This window comes from Megalobrama amblycephala, linkage group LG11 (genome assembly GCF_018812025.1).
Source record: "Megalobrama amblycephala isolate DHTTF-2021 linkage group LG11, ASM1881202v1, whole genome shotgun sequence".
Taxonomy (NCBI): Eukaryota; Metazoa; Chordata; class Actinopteri; order Cypriniformes; family Xenocyprididae; genus Megalobrama; species Megalobrama amblycephala.
The window spans coordinates 35,346,206-35,372,746 of NC_063054.1; the positions used below are offsets into that span (position 1 = coordinate 35,346,206).

Below are 26,541 nucleotides of genomic sequence, written 5' to 3' on the forward strand. Positions count from 1 at the left end.
GCAATGACATTTCCTCTCTCAAGATCCATTAATGTACTAAAAACATATTTAAATCAGTTCATGTGAGTACAGTGGTTCAATATTAATATTATAAAGCGACGGGAATATTTTTGGTGCGCCAGAAAAACAAAATAACGACTTATTTAGTGATGGCCGATTTCAAAACACTGCTTCAGGAAGCATCGGAGCGTTATGAATCTTACAACATGTTCTCCAACCAATACGACCATATAGGTCGTTTGTCACTTCCCTGAAATACGACCCATAGGAGCATTTACTAATGTTGCGCCCCATCGACAACAGAACACTTTCATTTTAATTCATGAAATACGACCCATATGAGCGTTTGCTAAAATTGCGCCCCTTTCGACAACAGGACACTTTCATTTTAATGCATTGTTCCCTTTTATCTGCATCATATTCCGGGTTTTGCATAGTTCAGTTGGCAGAGCATTGCAATAACAATATGCAATCATGTGATCATGCGGTCATGGGTTCGATCCCAGGGAACGCATGTGCTCATATACAGTCCCTCCAGAAAAACGCGATTATCCGATCGCCTGATTTAATGCATAATCAGCCAAAGTCCGCATATTTATGCGGGGATCACATTTTTTCAAATACTCCGCACTTTCGCCGCATAAATTGCCGATTTCAGCGAGCAAAATATGCGGGGCTAGCATGATTTCATAATCCCTGTATTTTCGTTGCAAAAAAAGTCACATATCTTAGCAGAAAGTTGAAAAATGTTGCGTTTACTTCACACAAGTAAAGCTCCATTATTTTCCCCCTATTGCCATGGGAACCTTATGAAGTGACGTAATCACGCAACGTGAACATCATCTGCAAACCCCGCGGTGAAACCATGACGAAGCACGCAAATCATTCTCATTTGCCAACAAAAATAAGCGCAAAAGACTGTTGATACAACTTTACAGTTGTAAGATTGCACTTTTTTGTTACAGAACAGTACCAAAACCTTACAGTTGTAAGTATATTAGTAGTATGTAAAATAATTTACGTTGCAGTAAGAGATTGCACTTTGTGCATTGGAAGCACTTAATTTAACAGAAGATGTCTGTTTTGTATAGCTACCTCTGTAAAACAGGAAGCACACATTTTATTTTTTTACATTTTATTTATTCATTTTTACAGAAGTTGTTGAATATTCCTTTAGTAAAGCTACAGAACTTGTTTGACTCAATGTTTTTTAAGTTTGAGCCATGTGTTAATTAAGGTCTGAAATAAAACAGAATGAGAACTTAAATATTCTGTGATTTAGTATGCTTGCTTATCATAGGAAGTAATAAGAAATGACTCTTTGCATTAAGGTAGTAGCCTAGTGAGAACAGGGTGTTGGGGGAATGACCTTTTTTTCTCTTTTTCATCAAACCGCAGTTTTTGCAAATTCCCGCAATTTCATCGCATAGAATTGCGAGAAATGGTGTAAAAAGTCCACACATTGCATTTAAATGAACACGCATTTTGATTGGTAATGCCAGTCATATATCATTTCATGACGACAGACGTAACACGACACTGTCATTATTTTTACGCCCACTAGAGGGCGCATGACTTCAAAACGTAAATATAGGTCGTAATAAGGTGCTTGGGGTCGTTTTTTTGGAGGACAGTCTGTGTGGAATCATGATTCGGAATGCGTGTCAAACCGCCAAACTGCTGAAATCACGTGACTTTGGCGCTCCGAACCGCTGATTCGACACGCTGATTCATAACACTCTGAAGCTTCCTGAAGCAGTGTTTTGAAATCGGCCATCACTAAATAAGTCGTTTTTTTGGGGGGGGGTTTTGGCGCTCCAAAAATATTCCCGTCACTTCATAATATTAATATTGAACCACTGTACTCACATGAACTGATTTAAATATGTTTTTAGTACATTAATGGATCTTGAGAGAGGAAATGTCATTGCTCCCTATGCAGTCCTCACGGAGTGTTCTGAAGATTAACGAAGGTCTTACGGGTGTGTAACGGCATGAGGGTGAGTAATTAATGACATTATTTTCATTTTTGGGTGAACTAACCCTTTACGTTTAGGTATTGGGTAGGATCGTGAGATGTAGAATATGGTCATGCAGAATAAGGCATTAATATGTGTTTTATAAGTACTAATAAACAGAGAATATCCTAGTAATATGCATGCTAATAAGCAACTAGTTAGTGAGAATTGGAGCCTAAACTCCAATTACCCATTTTTTGTATTTATTTAAAAAAAGGATTAGAAATATTGGTAACACTTTACAATAAAGTCACATTTGACTAACAATGAGCAAAATATTTACCTTTGTTAATGTCAGTTACTAAAAATGTTCATGTTAGTTCACAGTGCATTAACTAATGTTAATAGATACAACTTTTGATGTTAAAAATGTATTAGTAAATGTGTAAATTAGCATTAACTAAAATTAATAAATGCTGTAGAAGTAGTGCTTATTCTTAGTTCATGTTAACTAATATTAACAAGTAAATTCTTATTGTATACCTTATCGAAATATTTCTGAGATGATAACTGGGCGGCACACACTGACTATAACACAACGTAACGAGGTCATGTGACCTCATAGTGGGTCGTATTCATTGTACACTGTGCAATACTCCAGAATTGAAGTCTGATAACAGCCTGAATGTCACGTCTCTCTTGTTTCACTGTCCTGATCTTTCTTAGGAGTAATCACAAAGCCAGAGGTCTCTGTAACAAGACACGTTTGCTCCGTATCTCGCTCTATCCCAGATGAGGACGGTTGATAGTTGTCCATCATCCTGCTTTTTAGCATTTAAACACAAGTGTGGTTTTAAAAAGGCATCTTGACCCATTGCAAAGAATTAATGAAATATTGATCTGATGACCTGACATTTTCTTCTCTTTATTTCAGTCCAAATGACACACAGCACGAGTGTAGAAATGTTTTACTCATTGATGCAAACAGAAACATCTATAAGCCATATAAGAAGCTGCACGCATCTCATCTGTGTCCAAACTCAGAGGTCAAATGAACAAGCGTCACAAAGAGTTTTACTCACCAGTGTCTGTGTCCGTGGTTCCTCTCATGGGGGTTCAGGGACCCCAGGAGTGTGTGTGACATGAGACGGGGCCCTCAAACAGACAGGAGAATCAGCCGTGAGCGCTGACCTGAAACATTTTATAGATGTACAACACTTAAATGAAGCTATTCGGTGTGAGTCGTCTCTTCAAGGTGAGTGTGGAAAGGACAGAAACGGTGTGTGTAAGGTGTCTCTGCAGCTGTAATTGTACTCCAGGGCTCTATGGTAACAGGAGGTGATAGAGAGATCAGTTACCACAGTAAAACCGTGTCATTATGATGTGACCCAGTGATCACACAAACCCTTTTTAACTGGTACACATATTTTGTGTCACTTACTCTTTTCTTCCGCAGACAGGACCTGTAAACACTAAAGTAACTGATTTTAACATGGTTACTTGCTTTGTTTCACAAAATCAGATATTAACACATGAACTACATCCTTTTTTTTTTTTTTTCAATTTCTTTCTACTTATACATATGTGATTTAACTGATAGTATACTTCCAATATTTTATCAAATCACAAATAAATTAACTTAAAAATAAGTATACAAATTGAGTGTTTTGAAAAAGGTTATAAACCTGTAGAGCATAGAAAACTATTATAACTAGGAACAGAAGACTTGACTTGGACTGGTGACAACAGAGTTGACTTAGGGGCCGTGTACATCTAAAAACGGAAAACGTCTAAAAATGCTGTATTATTCATGCCAGGCCAGTAGTTGGCGATGTTACTTTAGGTAATACGCATGCGTATGTCGTCACCGTTTTCACAAATTTGCGTTTTTGTAGTTTAGACGGAGACAATAATGATATTGTTTTCAAAAGTTTGTGTTTTCAGGCCCCCAAAACGCCGTTAATGAACGGCAAAAACACATAAAAAGTTGTCCGTTTTTAGTTGAAAACGGTGTTGTGTAAACGGCCCCTATGTTGAAATAGGTTTCACAGACAGGATTAAGCCTTAGTTCAATTATGGCATCTAAGTAGCTTTTATGAACGTGCCCTAGAAAAAAAAACATTACTGGTGTTTATCTTGAAACAAAACAATTGCACTGACATATTTTAAGATATGTCAGTGCAAGTTACTTACAATTAAACCCGCTCAAACATGCATTTTAGTCTAGGACTAGCTTAAGCCTTGTCTGTGAAACTGAGGGCAAAATATCTAAAAATAAGCTAAAACTTTAAAATTTTAAATAGAAAGTAGGCCTAATAAAAACGACAAAACATGTGCTACAACATTACTAAAATGACCAAACTTTAAACTAAAATGAAAATGAAAACAGAAAATATAAAAATAAAATGTAATTCAAAATATTTAAAAAACACTATAGTCATTCTATGAAACGGGTGCCATTTGGGCCCGCAACATTTGATCAGATGCATAAAGCACAAAAAAAATGTCCCAAAGTCTGTTTCCATAGCTTAAAGTTATTAATTCAAGTGTTCTTTTTGACATGATATATGATCAATTTTTTTTTTTTTTTTTTTTTTGAAGATTAACATACTATTTTTAATCATTTTTCATTATTACAAAGCCAATTTCACATGGCTGTGTCAACCAACATGACATTTGCATCTAAAATATCACCAAATAAGTTATATATCTTTTTCAAACATATACTATTTTCAGGATTATATGTGTGTCCCTGTTTACACAAAATATATTTATTCACAATAAACCTAATTTTTTTTGTAAATATTTTATACTTTGTGCACATCCCTCAGTTTGACTTATCATCCCGTCAAACTAACTTGTTTTATCTATAAATAATGCTCTGTTCCTTTAAATGACATCACAAAGCCTAAGTAACATCATTTGAGCCTTATAGCCACCAAGAACAAAAGCAGGAAACTATGTAATTTTTTTTTACATTGTTTATTTGTTGCTTTTTCATGTTAGGCAGGGCCCGTCAAGCTTAAACTTATCACCCCGTCACGCAAAATAGATAGGGAAAACTGTCTTTTATTCATTTTTTTTACATTATTAATACAAAGATAATTATATTTCAGATTGAATGCATGTATGCTAGTTGAGAAACTTGACCACAGGGGAGATTTGCAGACATTTTGGGATGAAATTTTGGTAAATTTCATCCCAAAATGTCCCCTGATAAAAATCACATTCTGGGGGGTAAAACTTTTTTTTTTTTGTGCAGGGTTCCCTTGGTAAAATGTGCATTCCAAGAGCTAAATATCATGTTATTTGGGCTCGCTTCAACCCGTGGACATGAAAAACAACCCGCGGCAACAGTGTAAAAGTAGCCTGGCCCAATTTCGCAGGAAAAACGCAGACTTGGCAACACTGTTTGGTTCATTAATTCACTCACTATATCACTCACTCACTTTTTACTCAATTTGAAGGTCTCCCCTCCCCCAGTTTTTAAAGTTTAAAACCAGCAGATCATATAGAGTAACACTTTGTCCATACCACCCTGTCACATCAGTTACCACCCCATCACAGGGTCATTTTGTTAAAGGTTTATGGAAAGAAAATGAAATATTACATAAATTAATGTTGAATGATATTCTTGTTGTGTGGACTGATCAGATAAATGTAACTTTATTTGTGTTTTTTTTTAAGTAAATTCATTTTTTCAGTACAAACAATGAGGTAATTGAAAGGTCAAATGACCTAAATTAAACACCGCTGCTAATTTATTGTAATCTAGTTGAAATTATAATCATATTCAAATTAATTACAATAATTAGTCCTTAATCTTCTACTTATTACAAAAATGATTTAATATGCTATTAAAGGTAATAATATAATGTAATGCAATATAATTAGTTAGTCAAAATATTAGTTAGTCGGTGTTGCGCCGAATTTCGACCCCCTGCCAGATTATTCCCCCCTATATTGGTAGGTTTAGGAGTAGGTGTGGGGGAGGGGTTAAGATTAGGGGTGGGGTTAAGATTAGGCAATCAGGTAGCGCCTTCAATAATTTGGCAGGGGGTCGAAATTCGGCACAAAGGAGTATGCATACAAAGAGCATGCATAGATACAGTAGTTGATATGCTAGATTATTTGCAGTATGTAGAAGAGGGGTTTTATTTATTTATTTTCGTTCAAACACAGTGAGTGAATACTGAGGTTTGATGTAATCTTGTATCTTAACCACTAAAGGCCAGTGCAGATTAAAGTGCAGATCATGGATACCTATGGTGCGGATTACTCTTTTTGATCAGTAGAAACTTCATCAAACATGCGGTCTCTACAGTCTTTGTGATGATAAAGACATGTAGTGAAAAATACAGAATTAAAGAAATAATCCTTTTTTTGTTTTCGAAACACGTTTGATGAGTCAACTTCCTGATAATTTCAACAAGTATTACAATTAAATATTCATGAGATATAATCTTCTGATATATCATTAGATATATGAGGCCACTAGATGAGTCGGTTCCTGATGCAAGTTGCGCACTATATCAAACAGAGCGTATTTAATTTATCATGACGCTCAAATGCTAATCCATTAATTCCCTGATCAGCATTCATGCTTCGCCTGGTCGCGTTTGATGCACCGAGGGTTTATTAGTGAATTAATGTACTCTGGGATAAAATCATCGGCTGATGTAATTAATCACAGACACTCACACTAACTCACTTACAGACTGGCAGAACCACTATATATAAGCTGCTGTCCTCTCAGAGGTGCTGTTTGCTAAATCAACCACCACTGTCAGATTTTCAGAATAGCGGTTTTCAATTTATGAGTAAAACCTGATACTGTAATGATATTTTCACATTTTGTCCTACTACATATTAAGGTATGGGTAGATTTGATGGTAACCAAACAATCAGTTCTCATAATAAATGTGTTGGATGTAGAAGAAATGGGCACTTTTTCACACACGACTTTGACAAGGGCCAAATTGTTATGGCAAGGCGACTGGATCAGAGTATTTCTGAAACGGCAAGGCTTGTGTGTTTCTCCCGGTCAGCAGTGGTGAGAATTTACCAACAGTGTCCGACAGGGTGTTGGGTGCCCAAGGCTCATCAATGCACAAGGGCAATGAAGACTATCCCTTCTGATCTGAGCAAACAGAAGGTCTGCTGTGGCACAAGTCACCAAAAATTGTAATGATAGGATGAATGTGCTGGAGCCAGAGACCAATGAGAGTGCTTATGATGACCCCTGACCACTATCGAAAGCACCTACAATGGACCCTTGAGTGTCGGAACTGGACCATGGAGCAGTGTGAGAAGGTTGCCTGGTCCGATGAGTCCTGTTTTGGGTTACATCGCATGGACGGCGATGTGTGTGCCGTTTACCTGAGGAAGTGATGGTACCAGGATCACTGTGGGATGACGACAAGCCGGTGGAGGGAGTGTGAAGCTCTGGGCAATGTTCTGCTGGGAAACTCTGGGTCCGGCCATTCATGTGGACGTAAATTTGACACGTGCCACCTACCTAAACATTGTTGCACACCAGGTACAGCCCTTGTGGAAGTGAAGTGGCCTCTTTCAAAAGGATAATACACACTGCACACATCAGAAATGGTTTGAGGAACATGATGAAAAGTTCAAGGTGTTGCCCTGGACTCAATTCCCCAGATCTCAATCCAATCGAGCATCTGTGGGATGTGCTGGACCAACAAGTTCGATCCACGGTGGCTCCACCTCGGAACCTACAGGACTTAAAGGATCTGCTGCTAACGTCTTGGTACCAAAGACCACAGGACACCTTCAGATCAGGCATAACATTATGAGCACTGACAGGTGAAGTGAATAACACTGATTATCTCTTCATCACGGCATCTGTTAGTGGGTGGGATATATTAGGCAGCAAGAGAACATTTTATCCTCAAAGTTGATGTGTTAGAAGCAGGAAAAATGGGTAAGCGTAAGGATTTGAGCGAGTTTGACAAAGGCCAAATTGTGATGGCTGGACGACTGGGTCAGAGCATCTCCAAAACTGCAGCTCTTGTGGGGTGTTCCCGGTCTGCAGTGGTCAGTATCTATCAAAAGTGGACCAAGGAAGGAACAGTGGTGAACCGGCGACAGGGTCATGGGCGGCCAAGAGTCATTGATGCACGTGGGGAGCGAAGGCTGGCCCGTGTGGTCCGATCCAGCAGACGAGCTACTGTAGCTCAAACTGCTCAAGAAGTTAATGCTGGTTCTGATAGAAAGGTGTCAGAATACACACAGTTTGTTGTGTATGGAGCTGCATAGCTGCAGACCAGTCAGGGTGCCCATGCTGACCCCCGTCCACCGCCGAAAGAGTCAACAGTGGACACGTGAGCGTCAGAGCTGGACCACGGAGCAATGGAAGAAGGTGGCCTGGTCTGATGAATCATGTTTGGCCGGGTGCGTGTGCGTTGCTTAACTGGGGAACACATGGCACCAGGATGCATTATGGGAAGAAGGTAAGCCGGCGGATGCAGTGTGATGCTTTGGGCAAAGTTCTGCTGGGAAACCTTGTTTTTTTATTAGTTAATAAATTAATTAAAATTATTTTTCTGTCCTAGGCTTGAAAAAGGTTGAAGACCCCCTGACCTAGCATCACAGTGGTGTCTTTTGTACAGGCATGTATCACTCACATGCTTCAGAAAATGTAAAAAAATGTAGTTCTTTCTTTTCCCAACTACAAAGATAGTAATAGTCACAGAAATTCAGAGCAGGATGTGTCCCACAATCCCAAAACACACACACACACACACACACTCTTTGATTTTCATTCTGTTAGTAGAGCCGTACAGGGTTCTTCCAGTGTAAGCATCTTTTATACGAGCCTCATTAATTAGCCGTGTGGCGTCTCTCAGTGAAGAGAGACTAATGTGTTGATGGTTCCTGACGGCCTGTGAAATGATGCAGTTGGAGCTGTCTGACATGCTGTTAATTTATCTGCATCGATTAGCTTGATTATTCATAGACATAAAGGTACAACAGCCATCACAATGATCTCTCTTTCTCAGAGAAATAAAATTTCACAGACCAACACTGAAGGAGGAACTCAAGACATTTCTACAGAGACTGGACTCTTTTGACCTGGACCAGTAAGCAACCACCCAGACAAGCAACCAGAACATTTGGAATATCAAAATCAATGTCAGTGGAAAAACATCCCACCAAAACACAAATAAAGTCATTATTTATTTACAAGGAATATTTGCTAATCTCTGAGTGTTTAAAGTCAAATATATGCTTGTATGTTTATTTATATTTGTCATGCAGTTCTTTATCTGAAAGGAAAACAATCAGATTTCCATAATCCAGAAATAAATAATATAATTAGACATTTTTGTGTTTGAACACAAATTAATGTGACACAGCTCATAAGCAGAATAATCTGCTTATTTTTTGTGAATGTAACTCTGAATGGTGTTTGCTCTCCAAACAGAAATCCTTTCTGCTGTTAAAACAGAAAAGTCTTCAAATCAAAGATGGAAAAACACAGATGTCAGAATGTAAGAGAAGTCCATTATTTAATGCATCTTTATATAATTTTTGCAATTTATTTAAAAAAACTTCATTGCATATAATCAAACAGATGAGAAGACAAACTTACATTATTGTTCATGAGAGCATTGTACAACACCCACAAACCCTTCACAAGCAGAAACGGTGAAAATCACACACACAGCTGCGACTGTCCTAAATAACAGACCCAGAAATCCTCAGAGAATGACATTCATTACTCTATCTTGTAGTGTTTCCTTTATTATGGTAAACGTATTCATTTATATCTGATCATCACGATGACTGACAGACAACAATCAGCGCATAAATATCACATAAAACAACACGTAAGAAATGTCTCAGAACAGTACAGCATGAATGAGTAAATGATGACAGAAAATTGTTTTGTGTGAACCTTCCCTTTGAGCTTGATCTAATTTAAGAATGAATTCAATCAAGCGTACCATTAAAACATTCAGTTATTGCTTCAAAACATATTTTCACATCTCTGTGAATGGCTGAGAATAGATATTGCTATGGCTTTTCTGTCATTTAATGAGCAAGAATCTTCCAATTTGGTGCTAAAAAGTTAACATGGTAAAAATGCAACAAACAAAAGCTGTAATCAGCTTAGGTTGTGCAGATCTATTCATGAGCATCTGGAGACAAAAAAAAAATCCTTTACTAGTACATAATCTATTAGTTAAAATATCAAAAGTGCTTTGGTATGCCTGTTTGATGTTTCCACACTTAAAGTTGTTAATCTATACTTCATATTTATGTTCTGAGTAAATGATTGATCACTTTTTTCCTTCATATTTGTGTCAAGAGAGCAATTATTGACGACTATTTATTTGGCAAGGCTGACGCTTCTACTATGATAGAACTCTTATGAAACCTTTTTTCAGCAAATTAAATGCTCTTTATGTTGAATAAATTAAATAAATAAAAAACACCATATTCACATCCAGCACACTGATGTACAACCATTCAAAAGTTTGGGCTTGGTAAGATTTATTTCATGTTTTTGAAATGTGTCTCTTATGCTCACATAGCCTGTATTTATTTGATCAAAAATACAGTAAATTATTGTAATTTAAAATAACTGTTTTCTATTTGAATATATTTTAAAATGGAATTTATTCCCGTGATCAAAGCTGAATTTTCAGCATCATTACGCCAGTCTTCAGTGTCACATGATCCTTCAGAAATCATTCTAATATGCTGATTTGCTGCGCTAACATTTCTGATTATTATAAATGTTGAAAACAGTCATGCTGCTGATTTTTTGTGGAAAATTTTTCAGGATTCTTGGATGAATAGAATGTAAAAAAAAATCTTACCAACCAATTATGAACAGCAGTATATATTTGATACTTCTTTTTTTTGTTAGTTCTCTCTCAGTCCTCAACTATATGAAACTGTATTTGTTGGAGTATATCCTGTACTATTGTTATGTCATGACAAGCGCCTGTTTTTCCCCATGGATTTGTGAACAATCCTTTCAGCCGTTTGTGTCACCTCAGTTTGATGGTCCAGTCGGGTTAAGGATCAGACATTGGCCTCCAGAAGTTCCAGAAATAGTTTGTGCATGGGGACGCGTCCGTCCTGTTTGATGCTGAAGAAGTGCCGCACGGCTTTGGCAGAGGTCTGGCGGAGGAGCGGAAGGGTCATGATGAGTTTCCCCGTCCGTCGAGGGTCCTCCCTGTGATGGACACACTCGTAATCCAGCAGAGCCTCATGGAGAGAGTCCTGAAGACCCTGAACGGCCTCCACGTCCTCTATATGCATCGAGTCTGAGAGAGGGAATCAAAACATTAAGTTTTGACTGTCATCTTCAATAAATGCTGAAAGCTTTTTCTGCATTTCAATCAAAAAATGACTAAATAATGTAGTGTGATGCAATAATATGTTGTTGATAATGTGTTAAAGAAGAGTATGTAAAATGTTTTTATTGTTCATTGACTACTATTAATGTGCCATTAATGGGTTTCTTTCCCCCAAAAGTGTAAACATCGAGCCTCCCAAGCACCATCTAAACATTGAGAACAGTCCGATCAGATTGGTCAATCAATTCCCAGCTTAACATGTCTGTGTCCCAATTCAGAGGCTGCATCCTTCAAAGGCAACAAAGGTCGGACCAAGCATTTTTAAATGGGATGGTCTATCCTACGGAGGATTGTTCTTGTCGCCTTGCAACTGAGACAGCTGTAACATTTGTACTGGACTTTTTTGAAAGTTACATTCAACTGTCTGAAAACAAAACAGGGTTCAAAACCTGTCTAAATATGTTCACCTTGTTCCATTTCTGTACATAATAAAGAGTATAAACCATATAAAATTGCATATTAGTAAGATATGCCAACATCTGAACTGCTTACATTTGTATCATTAGATATTTGAGTAAGTTAAACCCGAGTTACTTACATCTAAAGGGGACCTATTATGCAAAATTCACTTTTATAAGGTGTTTGAACAATGATGTGTGTCTGCAACGTCCACCCTATAAATGGTAAAAATGCACTCACTCCTTTTTTATAATTCCCATAAATCAGAAGCAGTCTCTTTAAACAAGCTGATTCAGTTTCTCCCTTACGATGATGTCATTTTATGTACAGATTCGGGTACAGGAGCGCAAGCCAAATTTCCCTGCATCTACACCTTTAAAGATTAAACAGGTCATGATCACATCAAAGCGAACAGGGCATTGCAATGCAATGAGCAACAATGGATGCTTGAATATAATACAGAATCATCGTGCACCCATTAAGAGAGAAAAACGATCCAGTTTACATTGTTTATTTTGATGTGCCCAGTGTAGACAGCCTCAAATAGTTGTGGCACGTCATGTCAAAAAATGCTCCCGTGCTGTTGGATGGATTTATTATAAGCAAGACGCTCACGTTTGCTATAGACAGAGTGTTAGCTTACTCATGACACATAGCAACAAAGCTAAAAGTAATATGTTGGACCTTTTATTGAAAGAAGCCTTCACAAGCATCAGGGCCATGTGATTGTGATGTTTGAGTAACTCCAAGATTGTTTGAAAATATGATTTTTGTAATTCAGCTAGGCGGCACTAGTGTCACAGAAACCACATACTTCACCTTTAAAGGGTTAGTTCACCCACAAATGAAAATTAAGATTTACTCGCCCTCAAGCCATCCTTGGTGTATGTCTATCTTCGTTCAGACGAACACAATCGGAGATGTATTTAAAGGGTTAGTTCACCCAAAAATAAAAATTCTGTCATTTATTACTCACCCTCATGCCGATCCACACCCGTAAGACCTTTGTTGATCTTCGGGAACGCAAATTAAGATATTTTTGTTGAAATCCAATGGCTCAGTGAGGCCTGCATAGGGAGCAATGACATTTCCTCTCTCAAAATCCATAAAGGTACTAAAAACATATTTAAATCAGTTCATGTGAGTACAGTGGTTCAATATTAATATTATAAAGCGACGAGAATATTTTTGGTGCGCCAAAAAAAACAAAATAACTTATTACAAAATGACTTATATAGTGATGGCTGATTTCAAAACACTAAACACTGCTTCAGGAAGCTTCGGAGCATAATGAATCAGCGTGTCGAATCATGATTCGGATCGCATGTCAAACTGCCAACGGCTGAAATCACGTGACTTTGGCACTCAGAACAGCAGATTCGATACACTGATTCATTATGCTCCGAAGCTTCATGAAGCAGTGTTTTGAAATCGGCCATCACTATGTAAGTCGTTATTTTGTTTTTTTGGCGCTCCAAAAATATTCTCATCGCTTTATAATATTAATATTGAACCACTGTATTCACATGAACTGATTTAAATATGTTTTTAGTACATTAATGGATCTTGAGAGAGGAAATGTCATTGCTCCCTATGCAGGCCTCACTGAGCCATCGGATTTCAACAAAAATATCTTAATTTGTGAAGATTAATGAAGGTCTTATAGGTGTGGAACGGCATGAGGGTGAGTAATAAATGACAGAATTTTCATTTTTGGGTGAACTAACCCTTCAAAAATATCCTGCTTCTTCCAAGCATTATAATGGTAGTGAACTGGGGGCTAGTTTTGCATCCATCCACCATAAATATAATCCATTCAGCTCCAGTGGGTTAATAAAGGCCTTCTGAAGCGAAGCGATGGGTTTTTGTAAGAAAAAAATCCATATTTATAACTTTATAAACTATAATAACTAGCTTCCGACAGACGGCCGTACGCATCGATTTGTGGCGGAAGAGTGACCTCATGACGTATTGATGAACACGGAAGCACAGAGGATAGAGCAAAACAAAACATCGGTCACGAATTAGAAGCCTAAAACGAGAATTTTAAAGAGAAATGTCAGAGGATTTCGATATAAGAGAAGAGGAGCTCGAGTTTGTTGCCCAGCCCTATTTGTTTGAACCACGAGAGGCGCTCCTACAACCTACATCGCTTCAGGGGTTACTGTTAAGTCGATTTGCGCAGTATGCATACGGTTGTCTGGCGGAAGCTAGTCATTTTAATTTATAACGTTTTAAATATGGATATTTTTCTAACAAAAACCCATCGCTTCGCTTCAGAAGGCTTTTATACACCCCTGGAGGTACCCCCTTTAACCCCCCTGGAGCCGTATGGATTATATTGATGATGAATGAATGCATTTTTTTGGGACTTCAAAACAAGCCCCCATTCACTATCATTATAAAGCTTGGAAGAGCCATGATATTTTTAAATATATCTCTGGTTGTGTTCGTCTGAAAGAAGACAGTCATATACACCTAGGATGGCTTGAGGGTGAGTAAATCATGGGATAATTTTAATTTTTGGGTGAACTATCCCTTTAAGTATGCTATTAGCTACATTCGTTTGAAACATGTTTTTGTGTAAAAGAGTTAAATGTTCCTTGCACAAATGTTCTCTGCAAGTACCTGTATGATTTACCTGAGTTGGCGAGAGCGATGGCTTTCAGAGTGACGAACTCTTCTCTCTCCAGCCTCATGGATCTGTACCTGCGCACCAGCTGTAATATGGCCATGTGGAGCTCCAGCAGACCTGCTGATTTTGCCTGTTCAGCATCCATGATGTAATCCTCCGCAAACACCAGCTTGTCCTCGCAGGGCAGCGAGCTGAAAGCCACGCGCAGGATCAGGATCTCCATCCAAGCGCTCTGCAGGAGACTCATCTGATCCGACAGACAGAGACTGGAGAAACCTGCAGGAATATTGTTTTTTAAATCATTTTAATTGTCCTTTAAAAAATTAACTAGACTTCTAAATAATCAGCTAAATAACAAAAACACCAAAATATCTAATTAAACAACTCAGATAAATAAACAAATAACCAACTACATATACTTGAAGGGTTAGTTCACCCAAAAATGAAAATTATGTCATTTATTACTTACCCTCATGTCGTTCCACACCCGTAAGACCTTCATTCATCTTCAGAACACAAATTAAGATATTTTAGTTGAAATTCGATGGCTCCGTGAGGCCTCCATAAGGAGCAATAGACACTTCCTCTCTCAAGATCCATAAAGGTACTAAAAACATATTTAAATCGGTTCATGTGAGTACAGTGGTTCAATATTAATATTATAAAGCGACGAGAATATTTTTGGAGCGCCAAAAAAAACAAAATAACGACTTATTTAGTGATGGCCGATTTCAAAACACTGCTTCAGGAAGCATCGGAGCACAGATGAATCAGTGTGTCGAATCATGATTCAGATCGCGTGTCAAATAGTGATGGCCGATTTCGAAACACTGCTTCATGAAGCTCCGAAGCTTCATGAATCTTTTTGTTTCGAATCAGTGATTCGGAGCGTGTATCAAACTGCCAAAGTCACGTGATTTTAGTAAACGAGGCTTCATTACGTCATCACTGTTTCGAAACAGTTCGAAATTTCAGTGGTTCACCGATAGAGGGCGATGATAAAGTGAGCCATACCCTATGGTTTTACCTGATCTCCGATCAGTTTTATACAGTTGTAGATGTTTTAATTATACATTAGAATAATTAGATGATTAGTTAATTCCATTTAATTGATTTTACTTTAAATAAAACTTTTGAAATACATTTGTTAAAGTGTATTTTTAATGCATGTTTGGCCTGAGTTTTGTTGCATTTGCACTGCTCTGACCACTAGGGGTCACCGTGGAGACGGGTGTCAGATTGTTTCGAAGCCTCGAATCATTACGGCACATTTGATTCAGCTGCTTCAGTGTTTCATGAAGCCTCGATCTGCCCATCACTAGTGTCAAACTGCCAACGGCTGAAATCAAATCACATGACTTTGGCGCTCTGAACAGCAGATTCGACACACTGATTCATCTGTGCTCCGATGCTTCCTGAAGCAGTGTTTTGAAATCGGCCATCACTAAATAAGTCATTATTTAGTTTTTTTTGGCGCTCCAAAAATATTCTCATCGCTTTATAATATTATATAATATTAATATTGAGCCACTGTGCTCACATGAACTGATTTAAATATGTTTTTAGTACCTATAGGCTATGGATCTTGAGAGAGGAAGTGTCCATTGCTCCCTATGGAGGCCTCACGGAGCTATCGGATTTCAACTAAAATATATGTAATAATGTAATAAATGACAGAATTTTCATTTTTGGGTGAACTAACCCTTTAAAACAACTAATTACTAAAGTAATTAAACTACTAATCAGCTAAATAACCAATTAATCTATTATCTAAATAAACTAATTTCATCTAACTCAACTAATTTCTGAAATAACTAATCTGATAAACAAACTAAAACAACTAATCACCTAAATAAGTACATAATTAGCTATATAACTAAAACAGCTTGTCAGCGAAGTAACTAAATAACACCTAAATAAGTAAATAATTGACTAAAAAGCTAAAACAACTAATTTAATGTCTAATCAGCTACTTAAATAAAAGTAATTAATCACCTAAATAACTATATTTATAAAATCAGCTAAATAAATGCAACTAAAATAACTGCCTCTTAGATGTTGAATCAGCTCATAAAATTAGATTTTAATATGATTTCTTATTTTAGAGTTAATTTCTATTCAGTTTCAGATTTGACTGTGACCTCTGTTAGGAAAGAAAGCTCTGTGTGTGTGTGTGTGTGTGTGTGTGTGACAGGGGTTTGTCCCCTGAAGAACCGTGTCAATGACGGACGAATCTCTCTCATTCACGTTCTCTCACACTTAATTAAAAAGCCAGTGATTAGTTTGGTGTGTCGAGGGAGGAGAGGAGCTTTGATTTGATTTTTTCACCCATCACTGATGTTTATCAGAGGCCGTAATGACTCGTATCTCTCGCTCTCTCTCCTCCTGAGTGACGTTCATTAGCTGATTGGATCTCCGCGCTGATCGATCGTGGGCTGAATGAGGCAGCGCTGCCGTTCACACTGTGCTCTGGAGACGCGGCCGTATCGACGTCTGTGAAACGTGTTAACGGTATCAAAGGGCCCTCATGACACTCAAGCAACACAAATAAAACAACCCTGGAGCCATTTAAATCACCAATGTCATCTTCTATTGTACATCCTGCTTCAGACGCCAGGGAAAAGACAATGCTGCTGTCACACACACACACACACATACACTTAGTATTTCAATGTTGACATGAACACACACAACCGCTCATGTGTATGTAGAACACACAAACACAAACAAACACACGCTTGCATTACACTTTGGGGACAAAACTGTTTACAGAAGTGAGCTAAACCTGACAAAAGTACAAATAAGGCGAAAAAATGTCTGTTTTTAAATCAGAAGTGGTTTTGTTTTATAGTTAAAAAAAACTAAACATCCTTAAGATTGAGAAGTAATTGAGAAGCAAAAATGCATAAGACAAAAAAATATAAAAATTAAAAAAATGTAAATATAAAATATCAAATTATTGAAAAATATCAATACAAAACTATATAACAATTATAATATTTATATATAATATTTTAAGATATGTTGACACAAATGTTATGAAAGAAAAAAATGTTTTCTTGGAAAATAATATTTTTTATTACAATGTACACAGAAGCTGAATTTATTTATTCTAATTTTAAGTATATAAATTACAAATCTATTCCATCAGGGTATTCTGGTATTATTACTATAGGGTATTATTAATTATTATTATTATTATTATTATTAATGCAATGTAAGCATCATAACAGTATGTGAGTACATTAATTTTGTAATAAGCAAAATACTAAATAAAATATAAAAAAATACTAATATAAATACTAATATGAAATATATTTATAATAAAAATACACCTCAAAACTTTCTTAGATCCATCATTAAAACAACAAAAAATGTTATAATAATATAAACACATACTGTATATATGAATTTATTAAAAAATATTTTCTCTGAAAATAAGTTTTAATATCTTACATGATTTTATTTTCAAGTAAATTCATCTTGCTTTAAGGATGATTATATATTTTTACTGGAAAATACTGATTACAATGTTTTTTGTTTTTCATTTCATTATAATTTTTGTGGTCATAATAATTAACCTTATATAAAAACTGTTGTATGTCCTCATGAAGATGTGTGTAATATTCACTCATTCTCTCTGTCCATATGTGAATTAATGGTGTTTATTTACCAAATACTGTAATCCAGTACACAAAACTATGGCATATGATCAGTCACATGTTTTGGAGAATTACACACACACACACACCTGGTTTTGTGGTTTGTTTTGTAAGCATTACTACAGAGGTCAGTATCAACACAAAAACAGGTGCTGGCCAGTTCTGTGTGTGTGTAATGGTCCAACACAATCTTTGTGAGGACCGGTTTAAGTTTTAGACCATCAGAGTGAGGACAAAGACAGTAAAGTGAAGACATTTTGTCTGATCCTCACTTTCTGAGACTCCTTTAAAGGCCTGTTTAAGGGTCAAGACTTGGTTTTAGGGAGAAGGTTATAAAAGGGTTCGAGTTAGGCACTTAGTTGTGATGGGTAGGGTTAGGGTAAGGCCTTTTGTCAATGAATGTCCTCACAAAGATAGATGAACAAGAACATATGTGTATGTGTGTGCTGAACTGAACTGAGTTGTTGGAATGAGCTAAATCTGACGAAACCTCAGAGGATGAGGACAGAGGATGTTATCATTGTAGTTAATACAATATCTATCAACAAAAGTCTATGAAATGTCCTTATTAAGATACATAAATGTGTCTTTAGAGCTGCTAAAAGGGCTGAAGTCTTGAATACAGGAAGACATTTTTATAATCAAATACCTCTGAAAACATCAAATGTATTTGATGTTCCAGTTGTTTTACCAGACACGCAGAAACACATCTGAACTAACAGCATTTTATCTCTCTGTATCCAAAACAGATAGTAGATAAAACACGTGTGTGTTTGTGTGTGTGTGTAATTAAAACTTTGGCATGTCAGTTTCGAGGGTGTGTACCTGGTATGTGTTTGGCCCAGCTGATGTTCAGCACGAGCTCTCTGTCGGCGAGGTCACACAGGGTCGTCAGAGCTTTGATGTCACTGTCAGGGAGGGCGGGGTCAGGCATGGCACACACCTTCTCTGGCTCCGCCCCCAACAGGAGGGTCACCACCTTATTCTCCCCCTGACCTCTGCAGGACGCTAAAGAACGAACCAGAGCAGATTATCAACACATACACCGAGACGCAGATGTGTCTGTATGAGGTGCAATGTGCTTCTTACGTGGTTTTCTGTGAGGTGGCGGTACGCTGAGGTAGACGCTGGAACCAGAGTCAATTCTCCTCTTATATTTCTGTCTTCCTCCTCGCACCCGGTCCAAACGCACACCTGGAGTCACACAAACACACACAATGAAGAAAACAATGTAAGCATCATGACAATGTATTTTAAATACATTAATTTTGTAATGCATGTAAGATAAAAAATTAAATAAACAATATAAATATAAAATAATATAAAATAAAAATGTATTTTTTAATAATAAAAAGCCTCAAGAAAAACTTTCTTAGATTTATCCTTAAAATAACAAAAAATGTACATGTAAGCATCATAACAATGTATGTAAATACATTAATATTATAAGTATGTAAGACAAAATATTAAATAAAAAATATAAATATATAAAAAATACAAATTGAAAAAGCATATCAAAATTATATATAATTTAATAATATTATTATTTTAATAAAAATATATATTTTAATAATATATAATTTTTGTAATAATAATAATAAGCCTCACAAAACTTTCTTACATTTTTCCTTAAAATAACAAAAGTTATTTAAAATTGTATACATTCATATTTGTATAAAAATATGAATGTATAAAAATGTTACACAATTTTATTTCCCAAGTAAATTTATCTTGGTTAAAGGATGTTTAGAATTTTAGGAAAACAAGATGAAAATGTTTTGTGTAGTCAGTATAATTAACCTTACATAAAAACAACAGAAGTCATATGATGTTTTTAAGTATAAACAGTGCAAGTAGTGCGTTCACAATGAAAATTGCAAAAAGAAAAAGTACACTTTAAATACCCGGATGATGCATTAAATTAAGTGTGGTATGTTGGACACTTCATGCACTCAACTTCACGCAGCTTTAATTACGTAGAGGAGGGGAAGGGAAGGGGCTGTCAGACTCCAAAGTGTTAAATGACAAAATAACCTTAAACAATTCATGCACTACACTGATGAGTACATAGTGCAAAAAGTACATAGTGTATAAGTGCATGGTGTATAGTGCGTCATTTGGGATGCAACTCTGGTGTGTCCTTTAGTTCCTGTTTCCCTGCACCGTTTAGTTTCGGTTTCCTTGGTTACTGATTATGTCCTCGTTTGTTTCCTTGGTTATTATCACCTGTGTATCGTCACGTTTGCACGGTATACACTCACCAGCCACTTTGTTATGAACACGTTTTCAACTGCTTTTTAACACAAATATCTAATCAGCCAATCACATGGCAGCAACTCAACGCATTTAGGCATGTAAACATGGTCAACACGATCTGCTGAAGTTCAAACTGAGCATCAGAATGAGGAAGAAAGGTTGTTGGTGCCAGATGGGCTGGTCTGAGTATTTGAGAAACTGCTCATCTACTAGGACTTTCATAGCTTTGGGATGTGCTGAAATGGGAGATTCGCATTATGGATGTGCAGTCGACAAATCTGGAGCAACTGTGTGATGCTCTTAAAATGTTAATATGGACCGAAATCTCTGAGGAATGTTTCCAGCACCTTGTTCAATCTATGCCACGAAGAATTAAGGCAGTTCTGAAGGCAAAAAGGGTCCAACCCGGTACTAGCAAGGTGTATCTAATAAAGTGACCAGTGAGTGCATATACTCCTGTTTCAGTTCAGTTCTTTGTCGGAACTCGTTTAGGGTTTATTGTTGTTTGCAAGTTCTCCAAAGTTTCTCTTGATATCTTCTTCTGAGTGTTAGGAATTACGAATAAAGACTGTTTCGTTGTCTGTGCTGCAGACCATAGATACTGGGATAAGAAAAAGAACTTGTTCATTATATAGAACAAGTATAATAAAATACAGAGTTCGGCTAAAATAAATCTCCATCCGTTTGTGTTTACAAATTATTTTGGCAGCGTTTTGAAAAAGCAGGTGCACTGAAACAAAATCAGGGCAGCAATAATACGACTCCACACCTGCACTAATATAACACTTTCTGCTGACTGCTTCAGTTTTATCTGAATATAATTATTATTTCTACGGTTGTGTAAGTGAAAGCACTAAAGTAAATTCCAGAAGCTTATGATATATGTGTTTGATCTCAGATATTTCCAAACAAATCAAAAGAACCTGTATGGAGTGTCATTCATATACATGTATGTTGCAATATATGTAGTTTGCCGTTTTCTGCAAACTGGTGAATCTCACAAAACCTGTCAAGAATGTGCCCACATCATCAAAAGAAAGGAATAAAGAAATTCTGCTTAAAGCAGTAGTTCTCAAATAGTGGGTCATAACCCAAATATGTTCTGATGCAGTGAACAAAACGCTGAATGCAAATAATAAAATCCAACAAACCATATAATCATGCATAATTAGGATTTTATGACAACCAAGCACATTTACCACCACAATTTACATCCATTCTCATAAAAAATGTAATTCTCATTACTGTAATGTAAACCAAATGACATGGTCTATAAAATGAAATTGTTAAAATGATCTTTTTAAAGGGTTAGTTCACCCCAAAATGAAATTTCTGTCATTAATTACTCACCCTCATGTCGTTCCTCACCTGTAAGACCTTCATTATCTTCAGAACACAAATTAAGATATTTTTGACGAAATCCGTTAGCTTTCCAATCTCCCATAGACTGCAACGTTATTACCACTTTCGAGGTCCAGAAAGGTAATAAAGACATGGTTAAAATAGTCCATGTGACTGCAATGGTTCAACTTTAATTTTTTGAGACATGGAAGAGAAGAGATTGTTGAATAAATTCGTTATTTTTGGTTGTTTTTGCACACAAAAAGTATTATCATCGCTTCATAAAATTAAGGTTGAACCACTGCAGTCACATGGACTATTTTAACAATGTCTTTACTACCTTTCTGGGCCTTGAAAGTTGAAAACAAATCGTTGCAGTCTATCGGAGGTCAGAAAGCTCTCGGATTTCATCAAAAAATATCTTAATTTGTGTTCTGAAGATGAACAAAGGTATTACAGGTGTGGGACAACATGAGGGTGAGTAATTAATGACAGAATTTTCATTTTTGGGTGAACTAACCCCATAAGGAGAATTGTCATTTTGAATCATTTAAATAAAATCCCTCAAAAATAAACATCCTGATGCATTACAGTAATGAGAGTTTGTGGGAAAACATGCTTAATTTTCATGAAAATGAAAAAAAAAAAACAAATGAAAAAAATTTTTTATAGTGAAATGTGAGTTTTTGTGAGATTCATCCACACACACTCACCTTCTCTCAGCATTCCCACAGACAGACACTTAGTGAAGCGGCAGGCCTGACAGGACTTCCTCCTCCTTTTAGTGATCTCACAATCTCTGCTGACTGAACAACTGTACTCTATATTACCTGAGGGAGACAAACAGACACCATCAAAACACATCTAGCAAAATCTGTTTATCAAACACACGTTTTATCAATGTTGACAACAGTTGTGCTGCTTAATATTTTTTATGGAAACTGTGATGCATATTTTAAGGAAACGGGCATCCGGTTCTGACCTTGAATGGTGCGTTTGAAAAAGGCTTTGCAGGCCTCGCAGGAAGCCACTCCATAGTGAAACCCAGATGCAACGTCTCCACACACGAGACACAGGCGTTTGGGGCCTGAGTTCAGCCCGTGTCCGCTCTTCACCTGCGTTTGCTCCAGCAGCCTGCAGGGGGCGCCGGGAGGCCTGAGCACTGCCTCAACTGCAGAGTATGAACCGGGCGAGTCCAGACCTGTTGGGATCCCTTTAGTTACTGAACTGTAGCTGCTCCCAGCATCTGACGATGCCCCGGGACTGTGCTGGGTCAGACTGTCCGACAGGGAGGAAGGACTTGATGGTTCGGTCTTGATGTAGGTGGGACAGTGGCTGTTGATTGACATCACGTCCAGGAAGCTTTGGAAATGAAAAGAATTTTGAGAATTAAGAAACGAATAATAAGAATTTAGGACAAATACATTTGTATACAAATAATTCTTTATTACATTCAATTTGATTACTATTACGCTGTTAAATGTTATAAATGCAACAGTATAAACCTGCTAATTGGTTAACTGTAAGTTCAAATTAAAGTGCTAAAAATATAAAAAATGGGTCAATGACGTGACGGGTCATTTTTTTGTCCAAAGGCCTTAATAATAATAAAAAACAAAGATATGACATCCAAAGTATGTAAGGTAGTAAAACTAGATCTCTTTTATTGAATCTAAATTTTAATTATATTTTGCTACATGTAATTAACATATTTTAAAGATTTTGAAGCGTCAAAAGGTCATTCGGTTTAACTGTCCAAAGGCCAATACAGCCATTTAATTGGTGAGTAAAATATCTTAAAATGTAATAAATGTATATCTTTTTTATTCTGGCATGATTTTATAACATCATATATAGTATTAAAATTATGTGTAGAAGTCGTTGCTTTGTTATGAGAAAGAATCTGCGGAAAAATTAATTTCATTGATGTCATTCAGAGTAACCAATATAAAGGGACCATTTTGGATCAAGTCATGCGGTCAAAATCATGTGACAGGATGTGACATCATTCAGACACCTACAAACGACCACATGGTTGTGAAACAAAGTAACTAACTCACTCTTAACTATTTGAAAAATTCATGTTTTTACTTGTTCATTCGCATGTCTCGAACATCAGGTCATTCGGTGCAACCGCTATAAAACATGGAAAATGTTGTAATATTTTAAAAACTTGTACTAAATATAAAATGTTTGATTGTCCTTTTGCTATCTAGCAAGTTAGATATCAGCCTGTAAGCATTGCTTGAAAATATCGTCATTCGGTAACCAAAAGTGTAATTCGGTAAAACCGAAATTTTGGTTAAACCAAATGACTTTTTTGGTGACAAATTTTGTCCATCTTGTAAAAAATGACAAAAACAGTCTTAATTGATTTTAAAAACCACATAATCTTATTGTTAACACTTAATTTAAAAAAAAAAAATTATATCTCCATTATGTTTTTTAACACTTATAAAAGCCTTATTCGTCAATGAAAAACAGATTTAACCAGACAATACATGTAATTTTGCAGTATAACACCACATACATGTTGTTGTATTATCAATTGTATTATAATTTATAGTGAAACTCTATTAAAGACAATACACATACTTTTATAGAAAAATGTTATTTGATTTCAAACACAAAATACTGTAACAGTGGTTTGTAAGTAAAAAACTGAGTCAACTTAAAATTTACAGTGAAAAACAGTAAATAATAAAACTTTTTTAAACTATAAAAATTTTTTTGCAATAAAATATTCAACATTAAACTGAGCAGAATATAAATGCAACAAAAGATTTCTAATTAAAATAAATGCTGTTCTTTCAAACCTTCTATTTATCAAAACTAAAAATATATATCATGATTTCCACAAAAAATATGAATCAGCACAACTGTTTTCAACATTAATAATAATCAGAAATGTTTCTTGATCAGCAAATCTGAAGGATCATGTGACACTGAAGACTGGAGTAATAATGCTGACAATTCAGCTTTGATCACAGGAATAAATTACATTTTACAATTTATTAAAGTAGAAAACAGTTATTTTAAACTGCAATAATATTTCACAATATTACTGTTTTTGATCGCATAAATGCAGCCTTGGTGAGCAGAAGAGACATATTTAAAAACATGAACACCAACCCCAAACATTTGAACGGTAGTGTATGTTTGTTTTGTTTAATGTTTAAATATAGCATTAAAACTAACAGCAGTAAAAGCATTATTTTAGCGTCACGTGTGTTACCCTGATGGTGTTTTGTCCTTGTGTAGGTCACACTGTGCACGTTCTACAAACTGTTTATGTTATTATATGTTTGTATTTTCATTAGTCACGGTTCATGGAAAGTCAATTTTGATGAACTTAAGCCATTTTTCTGTAAATTTACCAGGATGTTTTACAGTGCATGAAACCTGAAATGAGCTGCAATCTGACGGAACAGCAATTTAGTGGTTTTCCTTTTTATCAGCACAAATAAATATTTCCCACCATGTCAGACGTAGTGTTTACAGCCCACACAGCACCTGAACACACCTGTTCTCTCACTGTCTCACACACACACTGTGTGCAGCGGCCAGTAACGTGATCCTAAAGCCCATCAGGGTTTTGTCTGGGATCCAGAGGAATTACCTCCAACTCCATCACACTTCTCAAATCCTATTGCTGTAAGATGGTCAGTGAACGCTGCCAGAACGTGTGCTTATTACGTAAATATACAGCAGGATTATATTTGTGATTTTTCCACACTCTTTCAACTGCAACTAACATCATGCATTTCAGTACACAGTAATCATTTTATTTAAACCTAATCTGTTCAAAATGAAGGTTGATGAATTTTTGATGGTACATTACATGTTCTTCTGATCAACATATTAATTTCTGGGTACTTTAAAGCATGTTTTCTAAAAACAAAAAATTAAGGAACATCATATGCAAAATGACAACAAAATGACATTGAACAGGTCCTCTTGTTGTATTATGTATGTTTTTATTGGAACCTTAAATCTAAAATGATCCTAGTCTGATGATTGACAGCTATTAACAGTTTATTGCTGATTTATGGAAAAACACTTTCATTCCATTTACTACTTTATCTGCTCGTTGAGAGTTAAATTATATAATTGAATAGTCTTGAATGGATAATCTATATATTAAATTGTCGTTTATGAGCACGTTTTATTCTCTAAAAAATTTCAACATGCACGTTACTCATCTATAAGTCACGTGTGCACTTACTAAATGTTTCCACCAAAATACTATGTATTGCTAATTGAATATGGGATCCCCTTCAATAAGTACAACAATATTTTAGCCATTTTATAGTAAATACAGGCCTATACTTTATAGGAAACTGTCATTACAGTATTATATGTAGATATACTTTTCAATAACAAAGTTATAGTAAACCAAATGAAGTACAATAAATACAACAGTACATATAAAACCATTATTAAACATATAATTAAAGTTACTTACTTGTTATGTTCAGAAGGGAAGGAAAAGGATTCCGGGTGATAAAACTGCACTAGATCCATGAGACAGCCGAGAATGAAACCATTACCTGAGAAAACGCTTGTGAAATCAAGAAAAACACTAAATATCTCACTTGTTTTCTTCTATATTGAGGTTTTAATGTAAACAGACGCTCGTCTGTTTCTCTTCACTGCAGCGCAGGACTGCTTATTGAATAAACGTTTCGGGTTATTCCCACCTTAAGGCCAACGTCACCGGATAATCGACCAATGTGAGCGCGCTCTAATGAATATTCATAAGCATTTCAGGTGCGCGTAAAAGACGCTTCAGTTTGAGAGTGAGGAGAGAAAGACGGCAACAAAACTAAAACGTTGTCAATTAAATTGTATATTTTTAGGGGAGTATTATAAATTAATATAGACACAGTGTTTTA

At 36.1% G+C, this 26,541-nt stretch overlaps 1 protein-coding gene across 1 annotated transcript; it reads right to left on the bottom strand.

Moving 5' to 3' along the window:
• Positions 1 to 10,692: 10,692 nt before the first annotated feature.
• Positions 10,693 to 26,305, bottom strand: esrrgb (estrogen-related receptor gamma b). Its single transcript, XM_048207719.1, has 7 exons — positions 26,112 to 26,305; positions 22,629 to 23,008; positions 22,360 to 22,476; positions 19,139 to 19,243; positions 18,875 to 19,057; positions 14,394 to 14,663; positions 10,693 to 11,260 (listed from the first exon to the last, which is right to left on the bottom strand). The coding sequence occupies exons 1-7, from the start codon at positions 26,168 to 26,170 to the stop codon at positions 11,016 to 11,018; spliced, it is 1,359 nt and encodes a 452-aa protein (XP_048063676.1). The 5' UTR covers positions 26,171 to 26,305; the 3' UTR covers positions 10,693 to 11,015.
• Positions 26,306 to 26,541: the final 236 nt, after the last annotated feature.

Excerpts from the sequence above, each read along its gene's own strand:
- esrrgb (XM_048207719.1), bottom strand. The coding sequence starts at position 26,170 with ATGGATCTAGTGCAGTTTTATCACCCGGAATCCTTTTCCTTCCCTTCT. Across the intron at positions 22,477-22,628 it reads TTTCAAACGCACCATTCAAG|GTAATATAGAGTACAGTTGT; the intron begins GTCAGAACCGGA and ends TGTCTCCCTCAG. Across the intron at positions 14,664-18,874 it reads CTGGGCCAAACACATACCAG|GTTTCTCCAGTCTCTGTCTG; the intron begins GTACACACCCTC and ends ATATTCCTGCAG.